Source organism: Podarcis bocagei (assembly GCF_964188305.1).
Source record: "Podarcis bocagei genome assembly, chromosome: 16".
Classification (NCBI taxonomy): domain Eukaryota; kingdom Metazoa; phylum Chordata; class Lepidosauria; order Squamata; family Lacertidae; genus Podarcis; species Podarcis bocagei.
Window position 1 is genome coordinate 13,076,511 of NC_138142.1, and position 12,906 is coordinate 13,089,416.

The 12,906-nt window shown below is 45.7% G+C and overlaps 1 protein-coding gene across 13 annotated transcripts in view; it reads left to right on the top strand.

The window, feature by feature from the left end:
- Positions 1–12,906, top strand: part of ARVCF (ARVCF delta catenin family member) — a 615,179-nt gene that overhangs the window by 576,500 nt on the left and 25,773 nt on the right. For 9 of the 13 annotated variants that reach the window (XM_081174768.1, XM_081174756.1, XM_081174762.1 and 6 more), the window contains 2 exons: positions 9,404–9,540; positions 10,265–10,415. In XM_081174768.1, the coding sequence (XP_081030894.1) occupies positions 9,404–9,540; positions 10,265–10,415 (288 nt within the window). The remainder of the gene's footprint in view (positions 1–9,403; positions 9,541–10,264; positions 10,416–12,906) is intronic. The other 4 variants (XM_081174763.1, XM_081174766.1, XM_081174764.1 and 1 more) reach the window with 1 other exon arrangement.

Sequence of the window (12,906 nt, forward strand, 5' to 3'; positions counted from 1 at the left end):
TTTTTTTTGCCCGGCCCCTCCTGTCAGTATCCTGTATCCCCTGAGCATCCTTAGTCCACATTGTTTTGTAGAAACTAGCCTACTGTACAAGGCTTGCTCCATTTTCCATGGGACAGCCCATTAGAGTTGTTGAGCCAAATGTCCTCTGAACAGAATGGCTGAACCTTAATTTGAAGTGCTTTGAACTCTCAAAAGCACCATGCAGATGTTGTCATTACTACTACTGATGCTACTACTACTACTACTATATCAGAATTACAGGTGATACCCAGGCACCTTTCTTAAACCCCATGCCAAACTTTGGAGAAGCAAGAAGCACGAATCTTGCGCGGCAGGGAAGGCTGGATTGTGGACACATTAAGCAAGTGCTTTCATCATTCACCTGGAGATGAGAGGACTTATCTCTGCAAAGACTCCTTCCCTCCATAAGCCCTTCTCTTTGCTTCCATCGCAGAGGCTTTCTCTTTGATCTGCATCCTTTGAAGGAGGAGGGAGTTGGAGACACCTGTTGCGCTCAGAGAGCCTGACAAGCAGCTTGTATTCTCCCTTCTTTGGCGCTGACCTGACAACAAATTCGGGAGGATCAGGAGAGGGTGGTTTTTTTAACAAAAAAATACTTTATTTTTTTTGCTCCTGTTATTTCAGAGCTGTATGAATAGTTTCCCTGACAGCATTGCGGCGGTTGCAGCCAAGAGGGATTTGGAAGTCCTTGTGCTTCCGCCGAAGACAGGCGACAGCTTTTCGCGAGCTGGGAAGAGCCCAGAAAGGAAGCTTTACTTCGGGAAGAGACTTGGGGTGGAGATTCTGGTTAATTAGCAGCGTCAAGTAGCAAGGGTGGAGGGTATTCTAAGTCATGTGTACATAGCTGTCAACTTACAGATTTGAAAATAAGGGACCAGCAGCCTCGAAAATAAGGGACCAGCAGCCAAAATAAGGGATTTTCCAAGCACAGGTATGTTCAACTTCTGAGCCCCTCCGAGCCAAAGGCAGAAAGCCCAGCCAGCAGCCAAACGAAGCCTCAAGTGGTGGTTCCCACAGCGCAGCAACCCGGCAAAGGGGATGCAGCAAGGAAAACCACCGTCACCTCTCTGCTGGGAAGCGCTGAGCAAAGGCGAGTCCCCAGGCAACGCGGCCGAATTGATTGGCACAAGGCATGCAAGCTCCACCCCCCCAGTCGTTCTTAGACTCCTTATTGGGTGAGCAACGCAGCCAAGCAACATAGTTGGAGCCTCCCTCCTTTAAAGCTCCTGCTTTAAAACACTTTCTATTACAGTTGTATCTTGGAAGTAGAACGGAATCCGTTCCGGAAGTCCGTTCGACTTCCAAAACGTTCGGAAACCAAAGTGTGGCTTCTGATTGGCTGCTGGAAGCTCTTTCAGCCAATCGGAAGCCCCGTCGGATGTTCGGCTTCCAAAAATAGTTCGCAAACCGGAACAGTCAATTCCGGGTTTGCGGCGTTCAGGAGCCAAAACATTCGAGAACTAAGCTGTTGGAAAACCAAGATACGGTTGTATTATTATTATTTATTAAAATTATGTATCGCCTTCCATTCAAAAATCACAGGGCGGTTTGCAACATAAAAACCCAAAATACATAGCACAATAACCAAGAAAACAAACCACTAATCCCCCCATGAACACTAGTTTACATCTCTTTCCAATTTGCAGAATAGTGAAATATATCCCCCTTTGCAATTGAAGTTGCTAGTGCTTCAACTGGGGGAAAACAAGCGTCCAAAATCGGCTAAGTTTTCCTTCATGTTTGTGGTTTTTGTTGATGTTGATTTTAATAAAATGGGATGTTCTTTTGCTTTTCAACTCACGTCTTTCTAGCTGCTTAGGGTTTGCCTTCTCTTAGGGCTGCCTTATGTCTAGAATTTCCCAGACATTCGTCTGTTGCAAATGGTGTCCAGGCAGAATTTTCGAAAAGCGGCTATAATGTCTGAGGAAACCCAGGCGTATGGAAGCCCATATTGGACGTGTCAATTTTTTTGTGATTTCCCTTTAAAAATGGGTTCAAAAAACTTCCCTTTTTGGGGAGATTTTGAAAAAAAAAAAAAGAGCCCAAAACGTTGGACTCCCTCCCCCAAAAATTTACTTTTTGAAATATGGCAACCGTACCTTCTCTTCGCAAAACATGCTACTCTTTTAATATATGTGTGACCTTGCAGAAAGAACAGGCATCTCTGCTTTTGGATTCTGTGACTGCCATCTGGTGGTTTGTCCTTTGGTATCTATTCAGTCCGAGTTTGAACTATAAACCTCAATAATAAAACAAACAGACATTCTTTATTACGGTCCGAAGACCCGCAAAACAATTTCGAAAGCAAAGTAGAGCAAAAATGTGGAAGAGGCATTACTAGGCAGACACAGTGGTTTTTATAAAAATGGATAATCATCAAGCTGCGAAACTTTGGGGCATGTGCCGTTAACCATTTCAGACCTGTTACAGATAGGTAGCCGTGTTGGTCTGCCATAGTCAAAATAAAAAAAATCCTTCCTGTAGCACCTTAAAGACCAACTAAGTTAGTTCTTGGTATGAGCTTTCGTGTGCATGCACACTTCTTCAGATACACTGAAACAGAAGTTGCCAGATCCTTCTATATAGTGAGAAGGTGGGGAGGGGTATTACTCAGAAGGGTGGTGGGAATGGGAGATTGGCAGATAGCTGGGATGAGCCTGTTGACGACTCTTAACGACTGTAATAGGTCTTACAGGAAAAGGCAAGGGGTGAGAAGGTGAGAAATGGCTTAGTCATGTATAATGAGATAAGAATCCAATGTCTCTGTTCAGACCAGGTCTCTCCATTGTTTTAAGTTTGGTAATGAGTTGCAATTCAGCAGCTTCTCTTTCCAGTCTATTTCAGAAACTTAAAACAATGGAGAGACCTGGTCTGAACAGAGACATTGGATTCTTATCTCATTATACATGATTTTTTTTCATTTCAGACCTGAGGCCCACCTTGCAGCCCCAGCTTTCAATATGGGGCCCCTTTTTATTTATTTTTACTTTTTTACTGAATTGCCCATTCCTCGTTTTCATTTTTTTCTCCTTTGTCCAGTCTTCACTTATCTCTTAAAGGCTTAGGAATCCTCTTGGGGGAAACAAAAAAAAGGCAACCTTTTCAGGAGTTCAGCCACAGCAAAGGGGGGCTCAGATTAGCCCCATAACCTGATCAGTTGGCTGTCTACCGTTCTTATAAGAATCCAAAATCAATTGGGCTGATCATGTACGCTTAAAATTAGTGGTAAGCCAGATCCTCACTCATTTTCCCCCCTCACCCCCCCAAAAAAAAAATCACTGCCAGCACAGGACAAGATGTCAGTAATCCACCTTGGAGGGAAAATGGGATAGAAATGCAATAAAAGATTATTTTTGTTGTTGTCATATTATTATTATTATTATTATTATTATTATTATTATTATTATTATTGCATGGTGCTTTCAAAATCTTGGGTGCCTTATTATTATTATTATTATTATTATCATTATCATTATCATTATTATTATTATGTATTAAATTTATATACCACCCTTCATCTGAGGATAACAAGGCGGTGTAGTAGCAGGTTATTAGTACAGTGGTGCCTCGCAAGACGAAAAGAATCCGTTCTGTGATTCTCTTCGTCTAGCGGTTTTTTCGTCTTGCGAAGCAAGCCCATTGAAGGATTAGCGGATTAGCGCTATTAGCGGCTTTTAGCATCTTATCGGCTGATCGGATCAGCTGATAAGCGGCTTAGCGGCTTAGAAAAAGGGGGGAGGAAAAACACCAGCAGGAACTCACAAGACATTGTCGTCTTGCGAAGCAAGCCCATAGGAAATTCGTTTTGCGAAGCACCTCCAAAACGGAAAACTCTTTCGTCTAGCGAGTTTTCCGTCTTGCGAGGCATTTGTCTTGCGGGGCACCACTGTAGTAGTACTAGTATTCAAGATATTTATATATCACTTACAATTAGCATTTCTGTTTCTGCTCATAATTCTAGTAGCTAATTTATTATTATTATTATTATTATTATTATTATTATTATTATTAGCCCTAGCAGTTATGGTTGCTAGACTTGTGTCCTGTGAGATACTTTACATGCACCAGACCTGCCTGTATTTTAATTGCCGCAACAGACCAAGCAACAGAGCAATTAGCATTTTGTTGATTTCTTTTTTTACTTTCTTTCTTTTTGTCTCATTGGCTCATTAGCGGCATTGATTGACCTTTTCGTCTCTTCAAAATTCCATGGCGCGTTTAAAAAAAAAAAAAGACACGAAACAGAAAGCGGCGGCAGACAATTAGCCATATATTACGCAAAAAGTAGCGAGTATGGCGGGGGGAAATAATTAAGATGATTTTGAAATTAAGAAAATGGGTTTAAGGAGAGAAGCAGGTGCTTAATGGGAGCCAGAACAGCTGTGCCTTGCAAGGATCTGCGGCTGAAGGTACTTCAAGGAAGGGTTTGACGGCGCCACACACAGCTGGAAGAACCATTGCAATAATGAAATAAAAATCCCTTCCGCAAATGGGGCAGCTGGATTGATGGTGCCTAAGAAGTCGGTGTATGTATGTGCCCATGTCTTTGGTTTGGTTTGGGATCTGTTGTGATGCGTCCAAAAGGGGTATTTGAATCAGCACGTCTACTGGTATAGCGTCAGCAAGAAATTGCTTTTTCAGGGCTGGAATGGGGACTGGGGTAGATGGTTGCTGGTCATGTTCTTCTCCCACACGATCCTTTTCATTGGGGCAGTATGTCAGTTTGCATTTCTTAGTGCAGAAAGCATTGATCTGATGTGTTGAGTTCTTTCCTATTCTAATTAATTCCAGAAGGTTCTGGAAGCTTCTGGAAGCTTCTCTGTGTAAAAGAAACAAGCAGAAGGTTCATGGTGTTTGGGTTATTCGCAGTGCCGGATTTACGTACAGTGGTGCCCCGCAAGACAAATGCCTCGCAAGACGGAAAACTCACTAGACGAAAGAGTTTTCCGTTTTGGAGGTGCTTCGCAAAACGAATTTCCTATGGGCTTGCTTCGCAAGACGACAATGTCTTGCGAGTTCCTGCTGGGTTTTTTTCCTCCCCCCCTTTTTCTAAGCCGCTAAGCCGCTTATCAGCTGATCCGATCAGCAGATAAGCCGCTAAAAGCCACTAATAGCGCTAATCCGCTAATCCTTCAATGGGCTTGCTTCGCAAGACGAAAAAACCGCTAGACGAAGAGAATCACAGAACAGATTCTTTTCGTCTTGCGAGGCACCACTGTATAAGCTAAACAAGCTATAGCTTAGGGCCCGACAGCAAAACTTTGGCACCAGTTTTGAAGGGGTCCCAGATTTGGGGGTTCGTCGTTAATAAAGCTTGCCCATATTAAGCCTGTAAACAAGGACTAAGGGTAACAGCACACTTGCCACTTGTGCTCACAGAAACTGGCATTCGGAGGCATTCCAGTGGTCTTGCAGGTCCTGCTCCCTGCTGTTTGGATGGCGATTCAGGAGTTGCCAACATGGTGCCCGTGGGCACTTCTTCACGCACAGAGGCCTTCCCTGGAATGCACAGGCTTCTCTCCCCTGGTCGCCATGAAAAATTCACTTGAAAACATCCCTCTCTTGCAGCCAATATGATAGGTTGTGGTGTGTGTCAACAGTTTTGCCAGTAGTCGTGTCCCACTCTTCGTGACCCCATGGACCAGAGCACTCCAGGCACTCCTGTCTTCCACTGCCTCCCACACTTTGGTCAGACTCATGCTGGTAGCTTCAAGAACACTATCCAACCATCTCGTCCTCTGTCGCCCCCTTCTCCTTGTGCCCTCCATCTTTCCCAACATCAGGGTCTTTTCCAGGGAGTCTTCTCTTCTCATGGGGTGGCCAAAGTATTGGAGCCTCAGCTTCAGGATATGTCCTTCCAGTGAGCACCCAGGGCTGATTTCCTTCAGAATGGAGAGGTTTGATCTTCTTGCATTCCATGGGACTCTCAAGAGTCTCCTCCAGCACCAGAATTCAAAAGCATCAATTCTTTGGCTATCAGCCTTCTGTATGGTCCAGCTCTCACTTCCATACGTGAGAAGCAATACAGCAATATGTATTACAGCAATATGTATTAAAGGTAAAGGGACCCCTGACCATTAGGTCCAGTCGTGGCCGACTCTGGGGTTGTGGCGCTCATCTTGCTTTATTGGCCGAGGGAGCCGGTGTACAGCTTCCGGGTCATGTGGCCAGCATGACTAAGCCGCTTCTGGCGAACCAGAGCAGCGCACGGAAACACCATTTACCTTCCCGCCAGAGCGGTACCTATTTATTTATCTACTTGCACTTTGACGTGCTTTCGAACTGCTAAGTTGGCAGGAGAAGGGACCGAGCAACGGGAGCTCACGTCAACGGGAATCCCCATCGCGGGGATTCGATCCGCCGACCTTCTGATTGGCAAGTTCTAGGCTCAGTGGTTTAACCCACAGCGCCACCCGCGTCCCAGCAATATGTATTACTTCAAAATACAGTGGAAGTCAAACAGAATCCGTTCCGGAAGTCCGTTCAAATTCCAAAAGGTTTGGAAACCAAAGTGTGGCTTCCTATTAGCTGCAGGAAGCTCCTGCAGCCAATCGGAAGCCACTGAAGCCCCGTCGGACGTTCGGCTTCCAAAAGAACACTCGAAAACCGGAACACTCACTTCCGGGTTTCGATCGTTTGGGAGCCAATTTGTTCGGGAGCCAAGGCGTTTGAGATCCAAGGTACGACTGTATGGCAAGCCAGTCCTCCTGATCCTAATTGTCAGGGGACTGCCATCGGAACAGGGGAGGGAGGCCGGGGGGGCGTTGGGATACACAGAGCCACTGAAACTCCTGAGGAGCAGCTCCTCTTCCAACGGTGAGAAAAGCCACGCCTCCAGTGGAGAAGAGAGGGAAGGGGCCAGCCAAGCGAGGAAAGGGCTTGAGGGTGCTGCTGAGAGCCCCAGCGCCTCACCTAGCCAGGCTGGCTAGGAGGGACGCATGCCACTTCTGTCGCCCAGCTTGCGTATAGGGGTGACACGCAAGGAGGGGAGGAGGAGGCTTGGGGTGCCGAAGTTCTTGTGTTGGGGGAGAAGCCGGAAGGGGCCACTCCCGAATTCTGCAAGTGACTGAGACAGACATGAACTTTGTAGATCTGCACTGTAAATAGTTTGCACAATAAAACCAGTAAAAGACAGGTTGGAGTCCTGCCTAGTTACTCACGAGCAACCACCACCAGCATCTGACATTAATGATGAGCGGGGGGCCAAGGACATCTGCCCTGAAGTCCTTCTCTGGTGTTGCCACTGCTCCTTAAGAACCCCTCCCTTCCTTTAGATTTGCATGGAGCAACCACATGACTGATGCCTGCGCTGGGTCTATGTTATGCTGCGGGGTATTAATTCAGCGGCTTCCTCACTCTGCTGCTTACAAGTGTCTCTGTCTATTTAGACTGCAAGCCTGCAGGCCCAGTACTCTTGTTTGTATGCAGTGCTCTTTTTTTAAAGTGTTTTGTCGTGCCCACCCCCCCAACACTTCGTTCAGCACCTTGTTGGTGTCGCCGGCTGGTTTGTTTTCTGCACCTCCCTCGGGCACCGAAGAAATAATAAACGTTGCTATCAAAATCTTACACTGCAGAAATCTAGCAAAGTGTGCCTAAAAACATCATTATATTGTTTAGGCAAGCCGACCCAGACATGGAATTTTAATATGGGATTTTATTATGTCTGTCTGTTTTACGATGCCTGACTTTATCCTTTTTTCTTTTTTTTTGATGAATGTTTTAAGTCCCTTTGCTTTTAAGGTTTGATTTTTATCGGGATTATTAAAATGAATATTTTGTGCTGTCTTACAGAAATCACTTAGAACCGGGGGGGGGGGGGCGATCTCAGACTCTCAGGTCTATCTAGCCCCACCAGCCCTCCCTATTTATACTGTGGGGCCATTTGGGGCAAGTTACAGTCACCTGCCCTGCACCCAGACTCCCCAAGTGCCTCTATTTTCCAAGGACATCCGTGATTTAGAGAAGCCGTCCCAGGTTTCTTATTTGATCCTGGAATGTCCCGCTTTACCTTAGGATGTCCCTATTTTCATCAGAGAAATGTTGGAGGGTATGGAGTTATCCGACCCTCCGAGAGCCGTCTGAAGGCAATCCTGTATAGGGAAGTTTTTTTAAATGTTTAATATTTTATTATGTTTTTATATATGTTGGAAGCTGCCCAGGGTGGCTGGGGCAACCCAGTAAGATGTGTGGGGTATAAATAGTAAAAATATCATTATGGAATGGGATGTCCCTATTTTCATGAATCATGGGTAGGCAAGCTAAGGCCCGGTGTCTGGATGCGGCCCAATCGCCTTCTAAATCCAGCCCACGGACGGTCCGGGAATCAGCGTGTTTTTACATGAGTAGAATGTGTCCTTTGGTAATCCTCATAGAACTCTAGCCCAATGGTTGCCATTAATTTGAATGATTTGAATGATTTTAGAATACTGTGTTACTTTTATTGTTGTTAGCCGCTCTGAGCCCGGCTTCGGCTGGGGAGGGCGGGATATAAATATAAATATTATTATTATTATTATTATTATTATTATTATTAATAAAATGCATTTCTTGGTTATTTGTGGGGCCTGCCTAGTGTTTTTACATAAGTAGAATATGTTCTTTTATTTAAAATGCATCTCTGGGTTATTTGTGGGGCATAGGAATTAGTTCATTTCCCCCAAAAAAATATAGTTCGGCCCCCCAATGTCTGAGGGACCTGCTGAAAAAGTTTGCTGACCCCTGATTATTAGGAAAAAGTAATAATAATACATTTGTTAGCCTTTCAGATACTAGACAGTCACATCCACATCACACACTTAAATCATATAAAAGAATCATTGGAACTGTGGCTTATTAAGGGTCCTGGGAATTGTTGTTCTGTCAGGGGTAAACTACATTTCCCAGGATCTTTGGGGCTTTACATGTGCTTAAAAAGTCTGGTGTGAATTTGACACAAGACCCTTTCGTTGTCTTTGAGGCAACTGACCTCCCTCTCATTAAGGTAAAGGGTCCATTAGGTCCAGTCGCAGATGACTCTGGCGTTGCAGCGCTCATCTCGCTTTATGGGCCGAGGGAGCCGGCGTACAGCTTCCGGGTCATGTGGCCAGCATGACTAAGCCGCTTCTGGCGAACCAGAGCAGCGTACGGACATGCCGTTTACCTTCCTGCCAGAGTGGCACCTATTTATCTACTTGCACTTTGATGTGCTTTTGAACTGCTAGGTTGGCAGGAGCAGGGACCAAGCAACGTGAGCTCACCCCGTCGTGGGGATTCAAACCGCCGACCTTCTAATCGGCAAGTCCTAGGCTCTGTGGTTTAACCCACAGCGCCACCCACATCCCATCCCTCTCTTTAGCAGCCTTACAAATCTAAATGTGGTTTTTTCTGCCTTCCCTGCTTTTAGGTTTTGAGTTGCTCTACCAGCCCGAAGTGGTGAGGCTTTATCTGTCGATTCTCACCGAAAGCCAGAACTTCAACACTCTGGAAGCAGCAGCGGGAGCTTTGCAGAACCTCAGTGCCGGAAACTGGACAGTGAGTGATGTGTGTTCTTCTTCTACCCTTACTGTCATTAAGTGCTTTACGGTGAGAGGCATATATCTGTTTAGGTTTCACCTTGTTGCCCAGGTTTGCTTTAGAAAGATGATCTGGCCTCCCCCCAGCCCCAGGTTTCCTTTGAGGCTCATTTATGCCTCAGGTGGAAAACCTTTTTGACAGTGATCAATATTCGCGGTTGTTGTTTTTCAGTCTGCAACTGGTACATAATTGATTACTGTCTCCCCCTCCCTCTAAATGGTGTTTCTTTTGCACTGAAATGAATGGAGTGTAAATAATTATGTCACTAATTCAGTTAAATCAATTAACTTACATAAATCATGTGCATAGTTATGTAAATTACATGAAACAGAGGACCGCAAGACAAATGGCATAGTATTTGATGGAAACCGAAATGCAGTGCAATGAAAACAGCGCTGATTGTGACAAAACCAGGCTGGAATGGATCCAGCCAGTGTTTCTCAGACTTGGCTGTTGTTGGACTACAATTCCCATCATCCCTGATCACTGGTCCTGCTAGCTAGGGGTGATGGGAGTTGTAGTCCAACAACAGCCAGAGACCCAGGTTTGAGAAACGCTGCATTAGATTGACCTTCTTAAAACGTAAAATCTGCTTTTTTTAATTAAAAAATGTCTATAGAAACATGGGTCTTTGACTTGACGCCCCTCTAAATTTCTTGAGTGTCCCCTTGCCCCATTTCTTCCTGGTCAGTGGTCCACGTATATCCGGGCGACAGTGCGAAAGGAGAGAGGACTTCCGGTCCTCGTGGAGCTCCTCCAGTCCGATTCTGACAAAGTGGTGAGAGCTGTGTCCATCGCTCTGAGGAACCTCTCCATGGATCGTCGCAATAAGGATCTCATAGGTATGTTCCAAATGCTTCCTAATAATAATAATAATAATTTTTATTTATACCCCGCCCTCCCCAGCCAAGGACGGGCTCAGGGCGGCTAACAAGCAATAATAAAAACAAATTGAATGAATACAACTTAAAAACAAGATTAAAATACAACATTTAAATCTTGCAACATTAAAATATTAAAATGCAGCCTCATCGCAGGAGGAGAAAGGAAAAAAGAAAGAGGGGGAGGGAATGAAATTGGCTCCAAGCCAAAGGCCAGGTCTTACAGGCCCTGCGGAAAGAAATCAGATCCTGCAGGGCCCTGGTCTCATGAGGCAGAGCGTTCCACCAGGCCGGAGCCAGTGTTGAGAAGGCCCTGGCTCTGGTTGAGGCTAATCTAACTTCCTTAGGGCCCGGGACCACTAGGGTGTTGCTATTTATGGACCTTAAGGGCCTCCATGGGGCATACCGGGAGAGGCGGTCCCGTAGGTACAAGGATCCTACAGCAAATGGGTAGGTCCCTGAAACGAGGATGTCTTCGGCTGGAGATCTATTCCCACAGCCAATGTTGAGGTGGAAAAAATCTTCTCTCCCCCTTCATCCATGGTGACATTAGAATGTGAAAGAGCCCTGACTAGATAAAGCCAGTGCTTGGCCAAGGAATGTGTAGAAAAAGGCTTACAGGGACGCTGATGGCACTGTGATCTAAACCACTGAGCCTCTTGGGCTTCCCGATCAGAAGGTCGGCGGTTCGAATCCCCACGACGGGGCGAGCTCCCATTGCTCTGTCCCAGCTCCTGCCAACCTAGCACTTCAAAAGCACGCCAGTGCAAGTAGATAGATAGGTACCACTGTGGCGGGAAGGGAAACAGAGTTTCCATGCACTCTGGTTTCCGTCACAGTGTCCCGTTTTGCCTGAAGCGGTTTAGTCCTGATGGCCACGTGGCCCAGAAAGCTGTCTGTGGACAAACGCCGGCTCCCTTGGCCTGAAAGTGAGATGAGTGCCACAACCCCATAGTCACCTTTGGGGGTCTTTTACCTTACAAAGTCCAGGGGTCTTTTACCTTACAAAAATGCTTATACCAGGGTAAAGTGTGCATGAAAATGGATACATTTGGGAAAACAACATTAAAAAATGCATTACATTAGGGAAAATCACTTTGCCAAAACGTATAGAATTCCACAAAATTCCACATGCACACGTGAATATTCGATGAAATCCACACTAAAATATGAACGAACTTTCGTAAGAACCTTTTTTAAAAAAAAACAATCCACAAACTGATGCGGAAGTGTGAAGAACTGAACTTAAAGATTGGGAAAATGAGAAATTGAGGGAAGCCTAAGCTGGAGTCGTGTGTCCATTTCTGAGCACCGCAGTTTAGGAAGGATGCTGACGAACTGGAATGTGCACAGAGTAGGGCAACTGAGATGATCAAGGGTCTGGAAACCAAGCCTTATGAGGAACAGTTGAGGGAGTTGGGTTTGTTTAGCCTGGATAAGAGGAGCCTAAGAGGAGATATGATAGCCATCTTCAAATATCTCAAGGGCTGTCACATGGAAGAGGGAGCAAGTGTGTTTTCTGCTGCTCCAGAGGGTAGGACCCGGACCGATGGATTCAAATTGCAAGAAAGGAGATTCTGGCTAAACATTGGGGGTTGGACTAGATGCCCTTTGGGGTGTCTTTAGACTCTACAGTATTACAATAAACTCCTGTTTGCCCATTCCCACTTCTTACTGAATGCATTACATCCATTAACACCCGCAGTTCAGTAAGTTTTATATCCACGGCCTCAAGTATTAAAACTGAGAAGCAGCTTAGGCAGCCTTTCTCAACCTGTGGGTCCCCAGATGTTGTTGAACTACAACTCCCATCACCCCTAGCTAGCAAGGCCAGAGCTGAAGGATGGTGGGAGTTGTAGTTCAACAACATCTGGGGAGCCACAGGTTGAGAACTGCTGGCTTAGAGCATGGGTAGGCAACCTAAGGCCCGAGGACTGGATCCGGCCCAATCGCCTTCTCAATCCGGCCCGTGGATGGTCTGGGAATCAGTGTGTTTTTACATGAGTAGAATGTGTCCTTTTACAGTGGTGCCTCGCAAGACGAAAATAATTCGTCCCGCAAGTCTTTTCGTCTTGCGATGCTTTTCGTCTTGCGAAGCACGGTCCGTCACAACTGCACCTCTTCAAGCGGCTTTAAGAAAAAAGCGCAAGCCCATAGGGAAATTCGTCTAGCGAAGCAACGCAAAACCGAAAAACCCTTTCGTCTAGCGAGTTTTTCGTCTTGCGAGGCATTCGTCTTGCGGGGCACCACTGTATTTAAAATGCATCTCTGGGTTATTTGTGGGGCATAGGAATTCATTCACACACACCCAAAAAATAGTCTGGCCCCGCACAAGGTCTGAGAGACAGTGGACCGGCCCCCTGCTGAATAAGTTTGCTGACCCCCTGGCTTAGAGCTTCATCATGCTGAACGGCAAATGAATCACATTTGGGGATACTAAGTCTTAGTCTCC